Source organism: Pyrgilauda ruficollis, unplaced genomic scaffold (assembly GCF_017590135.1).
Source record: "Pyrgilauda ruficollis isolate IOZ18807 unplaced genomic scaffold, ASM1759013v1 scaffold9, whole genome shotgun sequence".
In the NCBI taxonomy this organism is placed as follows: domain Eukaryota; kingdom Metazoa; phylum Chordata; class Aves; order Passeriformes; family Passeridae; genus Pyrgilauda; species Pyrgilauda ruficollis.
In genome coordinates this window covers 7,985,707-8,010,654 of record NW_024531043.1, presented here as the reverse complement: position 1 = coordinate 8,010,654, position 24,948 = coordinate 7,985,707, and the positions used below count along the sequence as shown (strand labels likewise).

Below are 24,948 nucleotides of genomic sequence, written 5' to 3'. Positions count from 1 at the left end.
AGGAACCTCTTCCATGGCAACAGGCATTTAATTTGGTGCTGAATCCTCATAAATAAGCTCCTCAAATATCCTGTGTTTAATGTCAAAGCTTTCCTTTCCAAAGGCTCACTATCAACAAGTCATTATAAGTGATAAAGTTATTTATAATAACCCTGGGAACACCATACAGGAATGTGTGACTCTTCCCCAAATCATTTATGACACCAAGTAAAGCAATTAGAGCTTGACCTGCCCAACATTTTTCAAATCAAGACTTTTTCAAGAGGAAAATGCCATTATTTCAACTAAATGATTAAAAAGAAAGAAACTGTCAGCATTTGTAGCAACAAACACACATGGCAGTACAAACGTGGGACTGCTTCTCCAAGTCCCAGTAAGAGGGCAGTTCAGACCCTTGGGAAGGAATTCTCTTTCACTTCACTGCAAACAATGTTTTTACTTGTTACAGCTCCATCAGCATCACTGTTTAATGACAGCACAGCCCAGAGAATGAACCAGCCTGGTTCATTACTGACCTGAAAGAGTAAAATTTTGCATTTTCTCCTGCAGTGCTTATGACGAAATCCTGTGCTGAGGTCAAGTGCAACAATGCAAACACACAAATTAACATAAAAGGAATTCTGCTACTGAATTTCAGACACTGCTGGCAGAAATAGATAAATACTGCAATCAGTGGTGCTGAGTCAGGACAGATCTTACTTGTGTTTGTCTTTGATGCCTTCATGCTCTTCATCACCATGCACTGAAACATGACTAAAACTCAAGACTAGTCTGGATTTCAAACCAGAGAAATTCCTCTAGCTAATTAAGTGAAGCACTTCAATCCATGTTCAATATTCTGAAAACATTTTAGGGAGCTTCATTTTGAAGAAAATGGTAACATTTGTCCTTTTTGTTCCAATTTAGAATGAGAGGCTACTTGGCACTTTGACTTTCCTTTGGAAAAATTTGAACAGAGGGCCCTGCATGCCCGGCCTGACAATGATTCCTTGCTTGAGTAATTACAGAAATTACATGTCTGAGACTCCACATCTCTCCCCACTCAAAAGGAAAAACAGAGCAGCCTAATCTTCCTGCATGATACAGTCTTAGACTTAACAGACACCACCTGCAGTGATGCTGCAAGCTCTGCCTGACATGCCCAATATATGGAATCTAAAAGGGACTCAGTTTCTGAGAAAAGTCAGCAGTTCCCTCCAAAAAAAGGAGTCAAATTAAACACTTTAAAAGTCAAAACCCCAGAAAACTTGACAAAGCCTATGTCCTTGAAAGACCATAATGTGGAAATTCATTTGATGTTCATGTGGAATCATCTGGGCTAGGTTCTGATATAACATCAAAGCAAATTGAAGATGACTTCATTAAAATTAACTGACCTGCTTTAATGAAAGGGTCTCCAAGATGTGTTGTGCTCATTTGACTTGAAGCAAAAATCTAATTCCAGTGGTTGAAAACTTTATTCTTCATACTATATTCTCTTGCAATTTATGGAACAAAACATTTGAGTCTTTATGGCACAAGCAATGTGAGAAGGAAACTTCCACCCCACAGGAAGCATCAAGCACTTGGCTATTTTACTTCTGAGAGAATTGCTTAGACTGCCTGCCAAACCATCCATGGTGACAATTATTTCACATACCTTTGTCTAAGTCTGATATTCTAGCTCTTTGTGCTGCTGATCTGATCTTGTTGGGGGAAGGAGTCATCATTTGTCTGACTTCCTCTCAGAGCATATTGCTGTGAGCTTTTTGCTCCAGCTACCACATTGCAGCTTAGTCTGCCTGACAGTTATCCCAGTAATGCAGTAACATTGACCACAATAAAGCAGCAATTAAATAAATGATATCACATTGCTGCCTTCTTCAAAAAGAGCACCAAAGTGTCTCTGGAAGTTCTTAGGAACAATGAATATACTGTATTTTATCTATGTGCATGTGTGTGAGAGGCAGCAATTACAGGCAATGTTCCTCAATGCATGGTTGGTTAGCCAGACCATGCCTCACATATTTGCATTGCATTTTCCACCTCAAAGTTGATTTGCTGTTGCTTCAGCAATTCTCTCCTCAACAGAGAGCTTCCTCCCATCACTTTCTATGTCACAGTGATGACTTGCTAACATCCAAATCCACAGTTACTGCACTGGTCAGGCTTAAAAAAAAAAAAAAAAAAAGAAAAAAGAAAGAAAAAAAAAAGACACACAGAAGTGAAGTTTCAGATCAGCAGCATCTTCACAAAAATAGGTTGGTATCAAGTGGGATCCCAGCCTGGCTGAAGCAGAGCCTGGTGAACACCCCCCAGCACATCCTCCAGGCCCTCATCTGAGAGCACTTTTCTGTTTTCTTCTTGTTTTGAAGCTCATTGCAGACTTCCAGCTCCTTCTCTTACCTTTGGGTTACTCACCTGCAGCCCTAACTCACACCCCTTTTTCCACAGCATCAGAAGCCAACGAGGGCAAGGCCCAGAGCCAGAGCCAAGGACTGAGATCATGGGGCCAGCTCTGAAACGGGGATGTGCACAAAGGGGATGCCCAGTGAGCAGCTGTTTTTCAAGCTGTCTTTTCTTTAAATTTTCTAGACTAAAAATATCTGCAGCTGATACACTGGGAATGGTCATAGACTGTTCCATGCTGCAGATGACAATGAGGTCACAAATAATTAGTGTCTGTCATTCATTTCAAATTTATTGCTCTCACTGCAGAGATTTCTGTGTAGGACAGAAATTGTTAGGAGAATGGAGAGCAGAACAAGCCAGCCTCAGTTCCTTAACCAGATTAATTACTCCACAGGATGCATCATTTTCTAGGAAGAAAAGAGATCTTCTATTTTTCATCATAAACCCTGTCACAATGGGAAAAGTACTAAGGAGATTTATATGAGAAACTACGGCAAAATCTAGATCAGATTATGGCTGTGATTATTTTACTATCATTTTTTTTTCTTATTTGCAACACAATTATAGGCAGCTGTAAATTAGGTTCAGCCAAGGCTCTCAGATAAAATTAAACTTCTGACAAATCAAAATAAAAATAAGTAATTCAAAATAATAATAGAATGTCATAACACTGAGAGAACTGCTGCAAAATTTCCAAAATGCCCTTGCTGGCCTGTCTCAGCCCCAGCTTGAGAAGGACTCCAAAGCCAGACTTCTGGGCTTTATCTACACTTCCATCATTTGCACATTTGAATAGCTGCAGAAAAGTATTTCAGTTTCTAGCACCTTAAAAGGAGGGGATAAAATATTTCCTTCTAAAACAGCTGAGATAGGTCAAAAAACCTGACACAGTCACTCAGTAATTCTACCTGTGACTCATGAAACACTTACACAGGAAACATAAAACTCATCAGAAAACAGTTGTTTCCTTCCTTCTTCAATTATTATTTCTCACTTGAAAATATGACTGCATACTATGTAAAGCAGTAAAAATATTTGGATCCTAGCTTAAACAAACAACAACAACAACAAAAAATTAGGGACAATATAAACTCCACATAGATTGACAAAGTTGACTTTTAGCATTTCCAGTTACAGCTTTGCAAATAAAAGGAAAAGGTTCAGAGATTCTGGAATAGGTTCAGTGACAGCTTAAACAAGACTCAGCTTACAATGTCTTTTAAAGCTATTTTTACATAAACCCAAACAGTTTAGAGGCAGGAATTAAAGCAGTAGCAACTATTGAATCAGTCCCAATGCTTCCACCTTGAATTACTGTATTGTGCTAATTTTGTGATCTCGTTCTGCTGCAGCTAGAAGCTTCAGCTGAAGGTTACAGCCTCAAAGAATGGCATATCTGGAGGCATGGAGGGAAGCACTGATCTTCCTCCTTCAGGAGCTGCATGTCAGAGGGAAGCAGGTGCACAAGGAAAGCAGCTGGTTGGAGGAGGAGGAGGAAAAGTACAGCACAGGTGAGCCATTCAACACTAAGCTAAAGGTCTCAGCTCACCAGCTGTTTATAACTTCATTTTAGTGATCCCTAAAAATAACTATTAGCTGATGATTTCTAAAAGAACATGCTCAAACCAGAGAAAGGCTCTCTGGTGTAAGAAGCCCCTTTTCTTTCACACACACCCAGCACGGCCCCACTGGCATCAATTCAGTGAATGCATTGGCAGTTCACTGCACCAATATTAAACCTGAAAAACTAAAATAATTTTTCTGTTGCAAGCATGAGAATCAAGAATATGCAGGAAAAAAAAAAAAAACTTATTTGGGAATATTTCACTATTTGACAGTGTTTCAGCCAACTTTGCAAACAGTAGCAAGCAGCATGGGGAGTTGCTGGTGTCTAGCTCATGATTCAATCTAAATGTTAAACAGAGCCTGGCCTTTAATTTCTGCATATCCCAACTTTCCATATCCCAAACCAGTTTCTCCCACCATGACCCTGAAGCAAGCCTACATAATATGTAAGATTTGCTGCCCAGAGAACTGATCTGAATTTTGCCCATATCAAAAGGTGCTCACTTTCTGAGCTACAAAGAATGCTGAATGTGGAGGAGATTTATTTTACGTACAGCATCATTCAGCAAATCACATCCCACAGGGATACAAGCTCCAACTTTTGGAAATTGGAGAGCAACAAACAAAACCCCATCTAATTTAAGTGACTCCAGCACTTCCATTTATCTGAAACGCAGAACACAGTCTTATTTTTTTTATAGTTGTACTCAAGTTTGCTGCATCCTTGCTTGAAAAGTTTATGTCCCCTGGTGCCTGGTATCAGCCCCAAGTATCTCTGCAGATATATCAGGGAGAAGACAAACAGCATCCTGCAGCTGATGGCTTGAAAAGGACAAAAGTACAACAACCTGTAAAGCTGAAGCACTTGATATGCAACATTTTGTCTCCAGAAACAGGAGGTGCAGTGGTTTTGTAGCTTAACCTCATCTCCAGACCCCAGTGGAAAGTCTGAGACAGCATTTCTCAGTCTTGGTGCCCAGGTGAGAGGCAATGCTATAAGACATCATCCATCTGTGAGCAGATGAATGATGGGGAAGGGATGAAGTGATCTGGCAGCTCTGGGAAAGGGGGCTGCTCCTTTCCCAGCAGCCAGCCAGGCAGGGAGTGCAGAACCAGGAGCCTGGGAAATTATGTGAATTATCTGGAAAGAGGACTAATATCCAACCCCTTGTGTGCTTTGCCATATGTTTCTTCTTCAAAACAGGGACTTTTCCAGGTTGCAGAGAGCACTCTGAGACACAACATGTGCATATCTGTCAAATGCTCAAAATACATTTTTTGGAAAATTCCATGAAGGTGCCCGGGGCTGTTCTCAGCAGCTGGGCTGGAAGCTGACCCTTTTTCCATCCTACACACTCTGCTCCCACCACATTGATGCTTTAATCCTTAATTCCTACATGGTAACTCCTACCAGGACAGGATTTGGCCAGAACAACTTTTTCCTTAGAGTTTCTATGGAATGTAGTCCAGACTCAGGATACCACTGCAGAAAATGCTACATGAGCCCAAAGAGACAGATCCCACCCCAAAGCATTCACCATCAATAAAGACAAGAACCAGGTGCAAGAAAGATAATGAAGACATGAAGACAATATAACAAGGTCAAGGTGTTTCTGAAATGATCCTTTTTGTAGAATAGCTCGTGATAAAAGCTCCCTAGTCATTCAGGTAATTTTGAGATGATAAAAGGTGACAGTTCTGTGTCTGTAGAGGGAAGGAGTCCACCTCTGGTAAAGCTGCCCCATGCCAAATGCAAGACTTAATACTTTGAGGAAGAGGAGAGGAATATCTGAGGAAATAAAAAGACTGAGGGCCAGGTGTAGAAGACAGGCATAGCAGGACAAACTGTGTTAGTCATCTTGGCACAACGTGGAGAGGGATCTGGTTCATCAGTGTTGACAAAAGGCCTGCTGGGGACAAAAGGGAACAGGATGTCCTTGCAGAGCCATGTTCTCCCTGAATCTGCTATTCAGTGGTGCAGCACACACACCACTGCCCTCTTACAGTTGCCTCATCTTTTGTTCCTTGACTTCACAGAAGCTGCAGCGCTGCGTAGGCTACTGCCTCTCTAGACACAAAATTCATTAGTGCTTTTTAATTGGAAGAAATACTGTGTTTTTATGTACAGATATCTAATATCAAAAGTAATTGCTTTTATAGAACACTCATTTGGAGCTGGTTACCCCTTGAGATGAGAAAATGTATTCTAATTACAACAGATAATTCAGGAGGAGATAAACAGATTGAGGACTGGAAGGACCAAGAAATAGCAGCTGTACAGTCCACTGGAGATGAAGATAAAAGCTCATTTGTGAGGTAGGACACTGATCCCAAATTTACTGATAATAAGAGAGGTGCCAGAGTTTTCCCAGAAACTTGATATAAACAAAAATAGATTTCCTTCTTAAGCAAGGAAGAGCTATATAAAGATATATATTGAGAGACAAAATAAAAAGCCCCTACCCCAGATGCATAATCTTAAATTATATGTGTGTGACTCTGATTTTTTTTTTTAATTTTCCTTTCAATGATCAAAACGTTCATTCACAGAAAAAGATCACTTTGTTATCTTTAAATAAATAACAGATGCCATGATTCTTCTAGAAGTTTTTAAATCCCAGATGACTCGTGGTTTTTGCTGGTGAAACATAAAATGCATTTTTCTCTTCAGGGCTTTGGAGGAAAGCCAGAAAACTCCTCTGGTGATAGCATAAATCTGGAGTTGAGGGGGAGGAGCTGAAATGTTGGTGTATCTGCCTGGCAGCCCACTGATATTAAAAGGAGACAAAATCTGAGTGTCATCAGTTTGGCACCTGTCCTCTGGCAGTGGCCAATACCTGAGGCTTCAGAGGAAATGAAACACAAACGATAAAGCACTTGGCCAATTAAACTCTGCTCAGTCCCTGGAAGCAGAGTTTCCTCTGAACCCCATAGGCAGGTAACTAAAGCCCTGAAGCATAATATTAGATTACCCTCATTATCTTAACTCAGACAGGTAGAAACAGGGCATAAAACTACCCAGTGTCCTTTAAAAGCCCAGCCACTAATATTAGATTCAATGGGCTCCTGCAGCAATGAATTCTCTGGTACTGTCACGGTGAGAGTGTCACCAACTCACATGAAATGGATCATCTGTATCAATATATTAGATTTTCTTTAATTTTTCCAGGGAAACAGAGGTGAAAACTCCTGGGTGAAGTGATCATTAAAACAATAACAGAGCCATTCTAGAGGAAGGGAGAGCGGCTTCTCCTTGAAAAGCTCCACAGTGCAAGAGCTAAAACTTTGGGGCTGTTTAATTAGATTCAGGAACAAGCTGGTTCAGCCAAGTTAAAGGGTTTTATTTTCATAAATGAGGAAAATACTTTTTGAAAAGCAAGGAGTTCACTTGTGTTAATCAAAGGTACGGAAGGGAAGCAGTGGACCATGGTGGGAAGGGAGGTGTGACCCAAGGTCTGACAGGATGGAGCCACAGCTGGAAAGCTGCTCTCGGATGCAATGACATTTCCTCGACCCTACAGAGCTGACTGCACACTTCTAATCACTAAAAATACCCCTTTGACTACGGATGCAATTCTAGATGAGAAGTCCCTGACTGCTCTATTCTCAGACCAGCTCCACTACAACAGTCAATCCCATAGGTGTAGGTTCCAAAAGGGAAAAAAAAAAAAATCTTTAAACACAAAAAAAAAAAAAAAAAAAAACCTATCTAATTTCAGGTCCTATGCGGGTCCATACTGTTCTAGACTCCGTTGTGCTGATAATAAAGTCCAAACTCATCAAAGGCTCTACCACATCTGACATTGCCTAACCTGCCAAATTACTGCCTTTCAGCCCAGGGTTCACCCTCGGGTCTCTGTCTCAGAGGGATTTTGTCCAAGGTTAAGGAAGAGTCTTCTCTCCTGCTCAAGGGTGTTTGGAGAGCCCTGACAAGGACCAGACAAGCCCATCTCCTGCAGCAGCATTTTGCAATCATGCTCCACATTATTTGCAGACACTCATATGCCTCCCTGCTCATTTACCTAAACAGCCTGCTATTAAATTAAACTAACATAATCACACAGATAGCTTTCCCAACAACAAAGTCATCTAGAACACTTTGCTATTTGTATGGCTGAAAAGCTCCTGGTTGTTCAGCTCATTTTGCACAGCAGAGGACGGCAGCATTAAACCCAGACGTGGGAGCTGCTGGAACTCAGAGTCACACCGTGCTTGAAAGTGGATCTCGATTTTCCACTCTTGTGAAATTAGCCACTGAGTTCACCCCTGGCAATGCAACCACAATAAAGAGCCAATGTTAACAACTACAGACCTGCTGGCTACAGCCACTGCTCTCCTGTGCTCCAAGAGCCACTGCCTGCTCTTCCTAATGGCATCAGGGAATGAAATGATCTGAGGAAGTCCCTGGGTTTGTCAGAGCAGGGCTGGTTCCGTCTGCTGCCTCTCCATCTCATCATTGGACATTTCTCCTTGGGAATAGATGGGAGAAGACATCAGCTGATGTTGAGGACGAGAGATCTCAAATACTTCCACCCAATCTCTTAGAAAACAGTTAATTTGGATATTGGTTTTCACAGGAGCCAGAGAGAGCCTTGATTCCTCCCCTTTCCTTTCAGTGTGGTATTGCCTTAAAAGCTCTATAAGGGTGACATACTTTTTTTTTTTTTTTTTTTTTTTTTGCATCATTGCACATTGGTTTCAAAACATACTCGTTTTCCTGACAGACTGTCTATTTTAGATCTGTAGATCTGTGCATTTTTCTTGACCTGTCTTTGTATTCTTCTTTCTCAGGCACATCTTTGACACCTCTCAGGGAGCTTAGCTTGGGAATTTGGTTGAGAGACAGAACTCACATCTCTGCTTTCCTCCTTTTTCCTGCCTTCACTTTATTTTCATATCTCATGTCAACATACACCACAGCTATGCCTTGCTTGTCAATGCCAGGCTGCAATGCCTCCTTCCATCAACCTCTTAATGTGTGTATGATTTAATTTTCTGCCAGCAGGACAAGTCAGCTCAAAACCAAACACAGGACACATTTTAAACAGCAAAAAGTCCTGAATCCAGCAACTAAACAAAAGTGCTTACAAATTAACAAATTATGGCATATTTGAAGCTAAAATGGATGAAGTAAGTTATTCTGCAGAGTCCTTCTAATTGATGAGATGAAGTGACAGCCACATTTATAACAGATCTATCTACTAGAGGATGTGCCCAGCTAAAGGTCTGAGTCTCTGCTGATCACAAAGGGGGAATAGAAGGAGATTCCACAGTGCTGAGAATCTTACTTGAAGTGCCTTGCTATTGTTAAAGGAAATGTTGAGTCTGGATTTGGTTTTGGCTCTAGAAAGAAAAGCTTTAGCTCTTTATATTCATAAAAGAAAGCCTATTTAGAAATGAAAGACACAATGTCGCATGGATAGCTTATAACATACAATTAATCAGGGATTTATCAAGGACAAATAAAAAGAATTAGGTACCACATTCTCTGGGGGAAGCAAATCAAAGGATGAGATAGCTTTGCAAAAGAAAGGAGAAATGAAGATAAATAGCAATTGCCAATAAATTTAAGAAAATAAAGATGTAATGTTAGGGGAAAAATATTGGCACAATGTTTTATTTAAAAGCGGTAATAAAAACATTGCTTACTTTGATTTCTGCCCTTTCTGCTTTATTGTTGATATAAAGATAAATTGACTCAGACTTCCAGGAGCGGGAAAGCTACAATCTACTCTTACAGGCACTGTAAAAACCAGCTCTCCTATAATAACTGATTCATTATTAACAAGATTGGCTTCATTGCATGTGGGTATTTGCAGGAATTGACTGTGACCTAGGGCTGATTTAGGCCCTGACAAACCCACAGCAGGACCTCTGGGCTTGCCTTGGAGGAGACAGGATGCATTTGGTAACAATGTGCTGCTTTGATCTACCTACAGAGCACGTTTAAATTACCACACATATATAGAATTCAGATCATATATAAAGACAGTGGCCAAGTTTTTGAAGATGTGGCTCAACCTTCTTCAATTTACCTTCCTAATACACTGACTGCAACAGTGTTTATCTGGTTTTCACCAAGGCAATGTAAAAAGCAACTCAAGCTTTCAGAGACTCAATTTTTCTTCAAGCTTTCCTCTCCTTTATGCCAAAATTCCATGAAAGAATGAGTGTCCCTGTCCCCTGATGTGTCTCCAGTTTGTACTTACGACTACATTATGAGGTGTTAAATTACACAGTAAAAAGAGAAATGAGGACAGTGATAGAAGGTGCCTTTACACAGCAGAAGATCATCCTTCAGTGGAGAGACTGGTATGAATCAAAATTTGAATTTCAGAAAACTGAGTTCTGAGTTTACAGCTTGGGCTCATCACTCCTCAAGGACACAAAGCAGACGCACTCTCCAGTCATGCTTAAACTTCAAGTCACACCCACATTGCTCCTTACCAGCAAGAGCTTCCCAGCACCAAGTGGGGCCAGGGAAAGGCAGGGCTGAGCCCTGGGATGGGATGGGGTGGGATGAGCAGCAGGACGTGCGTCACACTGCTAGCACAGAGCACCGGCATCGCCGCTCTGCTCGCTCATGATTTAATTATTCACTCTACTGAAAGGCACTGAGACAGGCTAGTGGGACCTGAGTCTGCCATTTCAGCAGGCTGAAAATAAGGCAGGCTCTCCTGCAGTACTGGTGTAGTGTCAGGGAAATGTCATGCTGCTGAAGTTATTAACTGAAATAAGCAGGAAAGTAGAGAAAAATGCTTGTGCTAACATATTGCCAATTAACAGAGCAAGCAAAAGTTCCATGTGGACATCTAAGTCTGGTTCCTTTAAAAGCTCACATCTTAATTTTTATGACTGTGTTTAAATAAATAAAAATCCCATTTGTTACCAATGTGATTTTTAGCCTGGTTTGCTAAGAAAAACCATTTTGTGGGATCATGCTGTCTCCATTTGTCTATCAGTCTGCTTCCCTCTCCACACTCTCCCTTCACTCTGCTTGTTAGATTCCAAGGACTGCTTCTAACTTCAGCCAAAGCTTGGCAGACAGTCAGAGGTCTCCAAAAATTGCATTTCTTTGAGTGTCACAGAAGCTGACATCTGGGAAGAAAGTGCCATTAAAATGTTCCTACTGAGAGAAGGGGTTTGGTGAAAGATCAAACACAAGAGACCTGTTGGAGCTCTTAGAGACCACCCAAGAATTTGCTTGTATGTTGCCAACCCACAAGAAGCTTGGTTTAGCTGCTCAAGGAACTGAACACATATTTTTAGGATTAAATGTGTTAATTACTGGTGTCCAGGTCTGTTGGACGCCTGGCTGATTAACAATATCACAAAGGTAACCTGAGGACACAGATAAGGGGAAGGGATCAGGGGAGCAGAGAGATGAGCTGTCACCACAGACAAGGAGCCCAGGACAGCCCCCCTGGAAATGAAGGCCAGGTCTCCTGTGTCTGGGACTTGTATTTCAACAGCTTAAAATATTTTCTTGACCCCTTCTGTCCCCAGTTCCAGTTTCTGTGAGGTCACACACTCTGCTTCTTGTCAGGGGTTAGTGGCAATGAACACAACCAGGGTAAGTGATAAAAGATAGAAGAGTGTGTTTTCTGGTCACAGGTTAGGGAATTCCTAATGAAATAATGAGGTATGTGTGTGATCCCATTTAAAACTACTTTTCCATAATACAGAAAACTCACATGGAAATGCCTGACTTGCTAGATTAGCACTGCTACCCTTGGAAAGGGAGAACACAGGCTCAGAGGTGAGGCACCCTGACAGCAGGGCACACCACACCATGCAGCTTTGCCTGTTTCCCCTGGAATTAATAAAAAAAGTATTCCTTCTGATTTCTTATGCTAGGAGTGCTTTTCCCTCCCCACCTTTGAAAGGAATATAAAGCAAGGTATCATCCTAAAACCCATGAAGCCTCGTGAGCAGAGGAGCAAACAAAACCTCTCTCTCTCTTTTTAACAGGGAATCTGTCAGTTCAGTATCTGTCAAAATACTTTTGAAAATAATCAACCTCTAGTTTCACAACCATATGCTGAGGCACTGAGGAGCCACAGGCATGCAATATCAAACAGATTAGAGGCATCTTCTTCCAGCTCAGGGACAAAACCAGAAGATCATACACTGATTTATGCTTCTAAAATGAATTTCCATCCTGAAATATCATTTTGCTTTATGACAGTACAGTGTGCCTCAGCCTAGTCATCTCTAATTGGTGCTGATCCTGCATGAGCTGTCCTGTCCTCTGGGCCTGGTTCTGACTTTGCTACTCAGTGCCATAAGGAATCCACACAAGAGCTTTTCTCTCCTGAAACTGGTCCACACTGACTATCAACACTCCAAGATGCATTGTCACACTGTGGTATGGCTGTCCCGGAGTGTCTTGTTACATACAGCATTGATGAGTGACATACTTTTTTCACAATATCACAATATCACAATATCACAGTATCACAATATCACAGTATCACAGTATCACAATATCATTGGTGCTGCCATGGGGAGCTCCACCTCTCCTTGGGGCCAGAACAGTTCTGCCATGAGTTGGGCACAGACCCTGACCCCAGTTCACTCATCCCATGAGCACTTCCATTGACTACAATAAGGAAAATGTCACACTGGCCTCATTCTTCCACAGGCTCCACTGTGTCTCTTTGACTCTATTTGTGCTCCAGCTTCTTGTCAGGCTGATTAAAGGCTCAGAGATGCCTAAATAAGAAGTCCTGTCGCATATGCAAAAATCTTTCTGCAGTGCTCATCTCCTTCTCTGAGGGCTGCATCACTCAGCCCGTGTCCCTGGGCACGCTGGGCTGCTCCAGCCCAGCTTCAAAGGTAGGGCCATGTCTTTGTTCCCTCATAAATATTTCTCCTCCATTTATGCCCATCTTTTGTTCACTCTTCTCATTGTGCAAAGAAGACTGGAAATTCTCACTTTGTGAACTTTTTAACGTGTGACAGAAAGAGGGAGACAAAGGATCCAGTTATTAGGCAGATCAGGTTCAGAATGAATCACAGAAGAAATTCTTCATCCCATGATCTCATCTGAGAGGGCTCTCTGCAGCCTGGCTTTGAGTTATGTGGGCCTGGAATGGGAATGGAGCTGTGAATATGGGACCCATACCAAGCTGCCTCTTTCAGGGAACAGAAGGTTTTGCATACAACCCCACTGGATACAGGCATTATAAAAGCACTTTCCTTCCGGAATTAATTTTCTGTTGAATGGAAACACATCGAGCCAGATGGATCTATTTCAGGAGGAGCATCATGCTGGCACAGGTCTAAAATCAAAGATTATTGGGTTTGTGTATTCAGAGCAGGAATAGCTGAGGGTGAACTGTTCAGTACAGGTGCTGACATGGTCACGTCTGTGCCTTTTAAAAGAGCACCCCACGAAGGATGTGTTGAGTGAGTTTGCCAAATGTTAAATTGAAGAAACGTGAAATTTATAATTAATACCTGCAAATATTTTCACTGCTCCTTGTGATACTAGCAGTGAATAAATAAAAGACATTTTTCAACTGCTGAGAAAGTCACAGCTTCTGGCAGATACAAAAGTTCATTAAAGAGTGGTAGAAATGACTGGCCACCTGGAAGAAAGGTGGCTCCAGTGGAGAATTTGGCTGCCCACATCCCTGTGATGGTTTTAGAAAGTCAGCAGCCTAAATCCACAGATCTGGGTCCTGGGGACTCTCCAGACAACACACAAATTTCATAACAGAACTACCAAAAAAAAAAAAAAAAAGTGGTTTCCAAACCCAAGGCTAGCACAGGCTCACACCTAAGCCACCCAAACACCCATTTTTCAACACCAAACCCACTCACTGCTTGTGCAAATTGAAAGCATCAACTCTTTCAGCAGCTGGGCAGCTCAGCATTAGGCTGTGCAATATCTCCAACATGCTCAGCTCGCTCTCCCCTCATGCCCCACTCCCATCTGTTACATGGAGCCACCTGCAATCCATCAGCAGGTTTTAGCATTAACAGCTCTGTGCTGGAAAATCTGTTTTTCCTCTTAGAGGTGTGAACAGTGCCTGCTCCCTGCTCTGGTACCACAGCCAGCACTCACCCCCAGCTCACAGCAGAGCAATGGGTGTCAGCATTGGCCACCAGCTGAATTCTGCTCCTGGCAGCCACCAGTGGGGCTGAGTCTGGCAGATACAGAACTTTGCAGCTATCAGTAGCCTCATTTTACTCATGGCTGCATGGCCAGAAATCTGTCTTACAAGGAACCTATAGAGCAACTGCAAATTTTCATCCTGAGGAAAACTAACCTTTGGGTTATACAATGCTATTTCAATTGGGGATATTTTTAGTCTTATCACTGCCTTCAGTTCAGCATGCATAGGAAAGAATACCACCAATCTTTGCTACAACACAAGGCTTGCTTGAAAATGAGTTAATAAAACAAAAAATACATTTTTATTTACAAAAGCTGTTCATCCTAGAGGCATATGAGAGCTGTAGAAAAAAAAATAAACTCAATTTCTAAAAGGGCAGTAAGGCCCCATTGCCAAATAAAATACAAAACCAGCAGAAAAAATCCAAATGAAAAACAACCAATTAACCCTACCACCCCACCAAAAAATGCTAGAGGGGAAAAAAAAAAAAAAAAAGAAGAAGAAGCAAATTTCCCCAGTATTGTAGGAAAGGGCTTTCCAGCTGTCTTCATGGGTATCTTCCAAGAGAAACAAAATCCTGTGCAACAAACCCCCTTTTCCTTTGCAAATGGTCCTGCAGTACCACGGGCTGTACAGCCACCATGAAGTGCTAATCTGACCTGGTCTGAGAACTTCTTTTTGCAAATGCAAACTGGAGCCAAACAGCACAAACACAGAAGCAATAAGAGCAGGATTAGGGGTCAAAGGCAAAAAAATTACAAAGTTCACCAGATCTCTACTAGAAAGGAGAATCCTTCCAAAAGCTCCAAAGAGGAAGGGCCCTGTTCTCAACCATTCTGAAGCAGTACAGGGACACAGTAAGGCTTCATCCTTTGTACTACACACACATCATCATAACTACCAAAGCTACTCCTCATCCTGTGGTGAAAATGCCTTCAGTTGGCCAAATTTACTACTGGAGTTACTGTACGGATAACTACTGCCTGCACTGATGCCTCTGGATCAATAGCAAAGATTAATTTAGGCAACTGATTTCTACTGAGGACTAAGTGCATGGGTGAGCTGAGGAGAATTTGAATCATTGCTGCAGTGATAAAAAACTTCTTGAGGCAGTCAGCCCGTGCAGGCAGCAGTGTCTGTCACCCCCCACACTGCCACAGCACAGCAGGGCTGGCAGCATCTGCACTTTGCTTAGAAAGCAGTGTCACTTCTGCACCTGGCTTGGATTCCCAGCTGAGCACAACTGCTGACTCAAGCACAGACATGGCAATTCCAACAGCTCCCCAGGAACAAAATCCAGCAACACACTGGGAACCCCAGAGAGCAGCCAGCTCTGTGCTGCTGCCAATCCTGTGAGCCACAGCTAACACAGCTTCTTTCACAGAGCTGTCCTGCCTTTGCACAGGGGAAGGAGGTGTCAGGAGCCTGCTGGGGGAGAAGAGAGCAGGGCTTGTGCCAGGGCTGTGCCATTTTACAGGGGCTGCTCAGCCCAAGGGACAGAGAGCCTGGTGCTGCAGCAGCCCCTTGGGCTTGTGGCTCTGACCTGCAGCCCAGGAGGCTGAGACTGGAGCAAATGCACACTAAAGAATCCTTTGTATCCTCATCCACCAAATTTAGGTTATTTAAATGTGATTCCAGACACTGGGATTCCAAACATTGTGCTGTGAAACAGATAACACTCTCCTGTAGTACTTTGGCATCCATAATCTCCGCCTGACACAGCCATTTTTAAGTAGCAGAAAGCTACTAAAACAGAAGCTCTTTTAAAAACCTTTTCCTTGGTTTAGTTTTCTTCATCATTGCCCACTCTCCCAGGATGACATGCAAATTACAGCTCATGTATTAAAAGTATAAATCAGACTGGTGGCAAGTGAAAGTGCTTCTAGAGAATGGCTCCATGGGAGGTGATACAAGGCTTAAGATATTCAGAAATCTATATTCTCACCTTCTCCAAAAACGTTTTGCACATTTACTTCAACAACTCTTCAGCCCCCAAGAGAACTCTGTGTCCACAGTGCACATGATGACAAAGCAGAATCACTCTATTGTCTCCTCAGCTCTCTACCCTGCTGCTGCCCTCAGACTCTCCTTCAGAGCCAGTAATCAAGGACACGTTTGAAGGGAAAAAAAACCAAAAAAAACCAAAAAACAAAAACAAAACAACAAAAATATTAGGCCTTTTACCATTTGTCAGGGATTCTCAAAACCAGCCCATTTCTCTGCATTGTTCCACAAAGGACTGCCCTCAACAGGGATACAAAACAATTCATGGCCCCAGGCTCATCCTTGGTTTGTGAGAAGATCCTTCAGAACAAGTCATCCAAGTAAATTAAACACAAACACAGAACTGTTCAGAAATTAAATGGCCTGACAAGTGCAGTGAGAGGGGCAGGGAACTGGTGTGAGAGCTCCTCTGGAACACCCATTCCACTGGATTTCCCACACAAGGTGCATGCTGGACTGTCCTTCCATGCACAGCAAGGACTCCAACTGAGCTAAACCAGGGAAATAAAAACTTAGTGTGAAGAACTGCAGAAAGCAAAGTCTCCTTCCCTCACTGTGGGAGGAGAACATCAAACCAGAGGGATAAGAGAGCAGAACTCAGCCCCAAAATATCACTTCCTTGGACACCTACAAACGTGCACATGCTCACAGCTCACTTCATCTGGACCTACACCAGATCATGGGTGTGATGTCACTTCAAGAAATAAGGATTTGAAACCCCAAAAGATCAAACTGAGACATAACCAACAGAACCAAGGTTGTCACCTTTATCCCCAGCAGCACCACAGTGTGTTTAAACTCAAAGTAAGCACAGGTAAATCAGAGGGCCCTAAACCAAGTTGCATTGCTGCCTTCTGTTGAGTAAGTCAAGAAATCTTGGCTCAGGAGATGGCCTTACACTCTTTTAATCTCTTACAGGACTTGCTGAGTAACCAGTAAGTGCCAGTTGTGTGTATCTTGTCTTCAAAACTGTCTGGAGAACCTAGATATTCCAGAACACCTGAAAGGATAGAAACTCTAGGGCAGACAGACAGTTTTTAATCTGTTTGCACCTGCCCTGCTGTCCTAGAAATGGGTTTTGCCTCCACCTGTGAAGCTTTCAGATATTCACAGGCATTTCCATGGCACCACAGCTATGAGTTTTAGGAAAAGCAGACAAATCCAATTAGCATTTGGCTGGTTTAGCACTCTGCTCTCAGGAGAAGATGACTTTGGGTCACTGGGAGGGTTTCTCTGGCTTTCACTCTCAGGAACTCGAGGTGTCTTATTTCAGAGGAGAGTTTTGATCAATAGGACTCCAACAAGGTTGGGAGCTGCTCTGCTGTCACTGGCTCTCTTCCTTCCTGTTATCCAGAACATCACAAGCTTTTTATATTTTCTACTTTTTTCTGTCCTTCAGCGTGTTGTTTTAAACTAAATGATGGTAATGACTACCAAGAGAAACCCCACAAACAACAACAATAATAAAAAAGTATGCCAAGTATGCTAAGAAAGAGAAGCTGAGTGCCCATTAGTAAAGTTAGAGAGAAGCATTAAAAAAAAGGCAGATTTGTTAAACATGACTCATTTATTTTCCTTCCTTTCATAAATCTTAGTATTTCCTTGGATAAATGCCACACATTCAGTGTCTGGAACCTCATTCTAAAATGATGCTCCTGGTTTAACTGCTACCTGCCTTTATTTACTAAAAGATCAAACAAACAAACAATAAAACCCCCTAAACTCAAAAACCAGCTTCACCTCTCTCCATCAAGGGTATTAAGTCAAAGCCAGGTTTTCTAATCCTCTAAACCTGTGCAGTGGCTGTAGGTGTGCAGCCACCACACTGCACTCCTCTCTGGGAAGATGACAGACCCATATTTGCTTTTCCAATTCCAGCTAAATGTACAAAGAAATGGAAAGATACTGAACCAGAACACAGCTGAAAAGGCAACAAAAACAACATCAGGCAAAGGTTTCCTTTCTGCCTCTGTAAACATTGCTTTTAATCTCATATGGTAAAAATTATTCAAGTTCCACACAAATGAGTCAATGATAAAATTACCACATGATTTTTTTTACTGTCAAAATAAGCTTTCTTCCCAGCTACAAAGGCAAAAAGCAGAAACATTACATAAAATAGTTACTATATGAAACACAGAGTACAGGGAAAGACTTTAAAATCACTGATGTGCTGCCGGAATGGAGATATATTTTTTTTTTGTATTTGTCAATATTTGTCAGAGCTGAGTGCAATTTTGTCTGTTTTACAAAAGAGAGCTGCCCTCTTTTTTTAACTAAACTTTTAGAACTTTTCTCCCTAAAGTGCTTAAATAGAATAATTATATTTCAAATATTACCTTATATTTATATAGGGGCTATCCAAATACTGGCTCATTACGTTTCCCTTCTGTTGTTTTGGGGAATAAAACCTTGACCTTCCTGAAAGCACTGATTGTGAGTTCCCTCAGCTGCAAAAATCAATAGTAACACAACCAAAACAAGTGTGATGGGGAAATTGGTCTGTTGGACTTGACCATCACTTTGCAATACAGAAGGTCAGGGTAAGTCAATGGTGACTTACCTAAGCTTGAGGAAATGACCCAGCACAACAGAAAACACTGTGTAGTAAACCAAGAAATGGCAGCCTAACTCAAAAAAAAAAAAAAAAAAAAAAAAAAAAAAAAAAAGTCAGCATTTTTCCCTCCTGCCTCCATGAGAACCAACCTTGCACTTCTTTAAAAATGTCCTCAAAATGAGACCACGTGAAGAAAAGCCCATCACCAGAAGGAAACCCCATGGCTGAGAGCAGAGCCCACAGGTGAGCTGGTATTTCTGGAGAAGTTTTGGTGCTAATTTTGCCAGATGTATGTTAGCAGCAGACCACAAACACATAAAATAGAAATGGTTATAAAATATTTGGGTATGAGAAAGTGCAGTTTCATTGGTACAAGGCTGCAGTCACACTAAATGTGACTCGTGCATGTGTGGCTTTTCCTCTTTCCTCTGCCAGGGAACTGTTCTTCAGCTGAGAGCTGCCAGCTGTAAAAACTTCTTTTTGACAATGTGGACATGTGATGTGGACATTCACATGACTCTCTTGCAGCATGTTTCCAACTTTCTAACATGGAAATTTGGACCCATTTTCAACCAGTCCAGAGCTTATGAAGAATAAACTGCCCTTTTAAATATACTACTGTAACTTTTACCTATGCAGATTTCCAGGCTGAATTTTAAATGCAATCACTTGGCTTCCAGTGCACTCTAAAAATCAGGAGCCCCAGTCAGCAGGAATCAGTACTCTGCACCCAGGACCTGCTATTTCCATCATTTTAAGCCTCTGTGCTGCAATTATGTGAATTGTCCATTTTTCCTCCAGCCTCCTCCATGAAATGCATATGTAATGTAAACCCCATTTATCACACTGGAAATTGCTTTTACATTTAATCTTCCCAAAGAGACCAAAATCAAATTATGATGTGTAATGAATGATAACCTGACAAATTCAAGGGAATACTCCCAGCTTATCCCTCCACATCTAAAATAGAACAGGTCAAAGGGGTCCAGTGTAGAAGACATGGGTAGGAAGACATGATGTGAGAATACATAATGAGAAGATGAAAGCTCTCTAAATCTTTGCAGATTGAATGAAATCTAATTACATGCTGTATTGATTGTTGTGTATTACTGGAAAGAGACAGTGAAAAGGGAAAAAGGCAATTAGACTGAAATTGTTGTCTGACCTTCAATTGCTTTTGGCATGAAAGGTCATGCTCTATTTGGGGTATCAAAAATTCTTTATCCTCTATGGTGAATCATTAGCAACAGACTTAGATACAAAACTGATTAGGGGAAAAAGATCAGTCAGTTCAATAATTTTTAAATTTTTCCCCTTTACAAAAAAATTAAAGGGAAAGGAAGAAAATACAAAGGTGTTATCATTATGACATTTAATTAATTGCTACCAAGTCTAGCTGGTATGAGTTCTGTGCTGAATAACAATAAAATATATCCATCAATAGCAATACCATAGCAAAAATAATAAAAAAGAAAATATATGGATTGCTCAATTAGGTCTATAATAACTCTGTTTTTCAAAATAAACATTGCACCCAAGGTCAAACATCAGGAGGTAGTACAAAGTCTCACCAAGAAAATTCCACTGACACGTTTCATTGCTTTCCTTTCCCTCTACATGTTCTGTTCATTTGCTTCCACCTAACCCAGCAGCAGCTGAGGGAAAAGGAAGCTTTCAGAAATACTATTTTTCCCAAGTTGATAAAAAACCAGAGCACGAGCCAAATGAAAACTATTGTTTGGGTGTATGTCTGCATGACTCTGCAGGGAATCATGGCAATTCTCATTCATCCTATTCTGAAAACTCTTGTTCTGCCAAAGATAATGGCAAGGACCAGCTTTCTCCTGACTTTCCTCTATGGTCCTCTGAGTTCTGCACACTGCACTCACTGAGGCACTGCACTCACTGATTTCATTCAGACTGAAAAGTTAATGAGTTCTCAAGTGATCAGTTTTGGGTTGCCTCTTCATACATTTGTAATGTTACTGCCTGTGTTTCTTCTCCTTGCAGAAGGTACGCACTCCTAAATAACATTTCCTTGATTGTATGTAAACAAATATGTGTGACAGAAACAAAATTCTGTGCAGCTGCAAGGCTGGTCTCTCTCAGAGTGGCTTTTTATAGCACTGGATCACCAACAGAGTCCCTAGAAAATCCAGGTAAGTTTTATGACTTCAGGTCTCATCTGAATAGAAAAGCAAAATAAAAGAACATTGAGATATTACCAAAAAATATACTTAATAGGTAGCTCTAAATTTGCTGATCTCAAAGAGAAAGGACCAAGAGCAGAAAACTGAAGTACTGAGCTGACCTGCTGCAATGATAGCATTGAGCTGGACTCAGCCTCCTGGAGCTTTGAGGGGTTCTGGGTATGCAATAAACTCATATTCCTCCTGAATAAAATCTGTCTACCCGTGTGCGTCTCTCCACATGGAAGAAACTTGGACCCACCCTATGAAAAAGTGACACCCAAGACAGCCTCAGCCAGCTCTCTGACCTTGGGATCAGGCAGCATGTGCAGCACTGAGGATCCTGACTCAACGCTGAGGTGAAGCCGCAGAGCACAGAGTGTTTGTGTCACAGCAGCCCTGCCGTGTGACACAGCACAGCCCTGTCACACAGGCTCCCCTGCATCCCTCTGAAGCACATTAATGACTTAAATCATGACTCATGGTATTACAAACAGAACAGCAGCCAGCCAAACCCAAACACAGATGCTTGGTCCTGATTTCACTTGCAGAGATGAAACTCTGATGATTTCAGTGGAGCACCTCCTAATTTCTTAGGACTTTTTCTTTCTGTTGAAGCGTGATGGGGGAAAAAAAGTCTTTTTTTCAGAATGATAATGAAAGAATTAATCTATGTTAACGTACTACTGTGTAATAATAAGAAACTCAACAATCACATCAGAGAAAAATTAAGGGGAAATAAACAGGAAATCTGAACAGCTCAGCTTGAAAAACTTTCTGTATTTTCCTGTGTGAGAACTTCCAGGAAAAGAAAACTGCCTGCAGTGTTTGATATGACCTGAAGAAGCAAAGTAAAAATAAGTTCAAGTCATTTCACCATGAAGATTCATATCCAATAAATGGAATTAAAGAAGATGAGGAAAACAGCTCCCAAAGAGAGGCATGCTTCACAGAGAACTTCCAGTCATTGCGTGCAATGGTGCCTGCCTAGCACGGTAAGGACTCTGCTGATTCTCCAGGGGATGCTGTGCTGAGATGAACACAGAACAGGGAAATCCTTCCCAAAGTCTTCCCTCTGAAGAACACCAAGAACAAAGCTATTTTGGTGAGAAAATCCCATTCACTGAGCTGTAATGGATATACCTTGCAGACCAATCGAATTTAGATTGGGAACTTTGTGGCTTGGTGGAATTAATGAGAATGATTTTCCTCTTAAATCCTACATTCTTCAGAACTGTTCCAAAATATGGTTAGAAAACACAGCTGTTGACACTTTCCTTCTAATTCCTGAATGTGTGGTTTGGGACTAACAGCCCACTCCATGTTCCCCCTCTCTCTGCCCTGTTTATCCAGAGGAGAGCGTGAGGGGATGCCTGTTCCCTAACACTCGCTAGCACAAACTGCATATTGCTATAACAGCTTAACTTACTTAGATTTATACATTCATTCACAAAGTAGTAATAGGAAACGTACTTTATGCTAACCCTACTATTTGTCTGCATTTTGAGGCTACAGTAGCCTTGCTTAAATCAATGTTACAAGTAAGATTTCCACAAGCAGCCTAGAAGCACATTAAACATATTTACACTGAAAATTTTATTTGCTGTGAAACACTAAATGTTACATTTATATTACAATCTCATGCAGAAGTTCACTCCTCCAGCCTTTTCTTGTCCAAAACACTGCTGTATTTAATCACATACTTATTCCTCTGATGTCTCACACTTAGAACTTTACAAATCTATGCAAATACAAATGCAGTCATTTTGAAGAATTAGTTTCTATATGAAATGTTATCTGTCCTATAACAACTGGCTAACGATGGCTTAGCCTGTTTTAACTACTGTGGAAGGGTTCTTTGCTTACCTAGCAATATTTTTCGAGGTTGGTGAATTAGAATGGTAAGTCATAAAAAGAACTGGTGGATGCTTCCCCTCCTCATCAATGACAATAACAAATTTGAATGGCAAAATCATTAAGGAAACATATGGGTGCTTTGTTTAAACAGACCATTAATAGTGCACAACGTAAGAACTCATCAGAATGTTTTTAAAGTAGTTCCAAAACCAAGTATATGACTTCCAGCTATAATCTAACACTGTATTTGCTATAAAACAACTTCCTATGCAGAGTTAATATACCCAGACAAACCGTAAAACCTGGTACAGTTTGTAGGGACTTCCTCTGATCCTGAAACCCCTGAACTGCAGCCTCCTGAACTTTGCATCTATTGAGGAAGTCCTGACTTTGGACCAAGAGTTGGCAGAGAGGCAGGGTAGTGGTGGGAGGCTCGACAAACCCCTCCAGCAAACCCCGCATCACCTCCTGCCCTCGGTTTGCAGCGCTGGGGTCGGTGCGAGCGGTGCCCGGGCTCCCCTCCCCAGCGGGGGGACACTTGGGGGGCTCTTTCCCATCCTGCAGCACCCTCCCGGGGCACAGGACATCCCCTCCCGCCCCTCGTACCATTGAGCTGGTTGTAGACCACTTCCTCCAGGTGGTCCAGGCGCTGCAGGATGGACTCCCTGTCGGCCAGGCTGCCCACCTTGGCACCGCGGCTCCTGGCCCGGCGCTCCGCGCTCCGGACGATCTGCACCAGCTCCTGGGAGCGGTCCTGGATCCTGCAGTACACGGAGAAGAGGATGATGCCCACGAAGACCAAGATGTTCACCGTCAACAAAGTTTTGATTTTCCGTGCCACCGCCATGGGAGCCGCGGGCGCGGTGGCGGGGGGCGCATCCAGGCGCGGCGAGCGGCGGCCCCGCGGCCACCCGGCGAGGGGCGCGCCCGGGGCGCGGAGCGGAGCCGGGGGGAGCGGAGCCGAAGGCAGCGGAGCCAGGGGGAGCGGAGAGACCGGGAGCGGAGCCGAGCAGAGCGGAGCTGTCCTTCAGCACCGCCGCGCCGCTCCCCGCCCCGAGCCCGCCGTCGCCCCGCGGGGCCCGCGCCGCGGCGGGCAGGGCGGCATGGAGCTCTGCTGCTCCGCCGAGCCTCCTCCTCCTCCTCTTCCTCCTCCTCCTCCTGCTGCTGCTGCTGCTCCCGCTCGCCCGCCCTCGCTCGCTGTCCGCCGCCCCAAACGCAGAGCGCCGGTGCGCGGTGACGTGCTCCGGGGGATCTCATCGACATGCACACGGCGGAGCCGCGCCCGCCCCGCTCCGCGCCCTGCCCAGCGGCAGAGCTCCAAAGGGGCCATCTTATCGCCGCTGCCCACCTGGAGAGCGCCGGGACTGCCCACGGGCACCTGCCGAGGGCGGCAGGATGGAGGTGTCCTTGGCTGCGGTGCAGCCCCGGAGGGGAGGTGATGCCCCACCCGTCTCAGCGGTGGAGATGAGGTGAAACAAGTTCGCACGCTCCCCGGCAAGAGGGAGAGCTGGTAACGCGCTCGGCTCCCTGGGCTTCCCAGCAGCCCGAGCACGGCGCTGGTTTGGGATCCTGCATGGAAATGACATGGTTAGGACCACATCCACAGGCAAGAGAAGTTCTTGCCAAGCATCCATAGAAAAATGGGCTCATAAAATAGTTTAGGTTGGCAGAAATGTTTAAAAGCCCATCTGCTCCAAGCCCCCTGCATTGAGCAGGGACATCTTCAACTAGATCAGGTTGCTCGGAGCCCTGTCGGAGCTGACCTCTAATGTTTCCAGGGATGGGGCATCCACCACCTCCCTGGGCAGCTTATGACAGCATTTTACCACCCTCATCAAAAAATATTTATGCTTTATATCTAGTCTAAATTAATAATCTCTCAGGTCAAAACCATTAACTCTTTAATCTCAATACCTTTGGACATTAAATTTTCAACAACTTCTCCATTCATGTCCACAGTGATCCTCCTTTTATACAAAAAGATATACCCATCTCACTTAGAGGGTTGCATACCATAGGATATATCCTGGTGCTGGGAATTTTTCTCCTTTCATCCTTCCTTCTTGGTTTCAGGAGCTGCCAACTCAAAGTCTAGCAAAGGTTACAACCTCCCCAAGTTCATTGAAACTTGGCAAGTCCTGCTCAGGGTTTCCCTGAGTGAAAATATAAAATTATAAAGGTGAGTTATAAAGGTGAGGTATAAATTCTCCACTGCTGGTCCTGCTTCTGACCCTCCTGCTGCTTACCTTCTGCAAGGCCC

At 42.9% G+C, this 24,948-nt stretch overlaps 1 protein-coding gene across 1 annotated transcript in view; it reads right to left on the bottom strand.

Moving 5' to 3' along the window:
* GALNT9 (polypeptide N-acetylgalactosaminyltransferase 9) overlaps positions 1-23,535 on the bottom strand; it is a 126,099-nt gene extending 102,564 nt beyond the window's left edge. Inside the window, exon 1 of the mRNA XM_041488777.1 lies at positions 23,295-23,535. Coding sequence (XP_041344711.1) covers positions 23,295-23,535 — 241 coding nt within the window. The remainder of the gene's footprint in view (positions 1-23,294) is intronic.
* Positions 23,536-24,948: the final 1,413 nt, after the last annotated feature.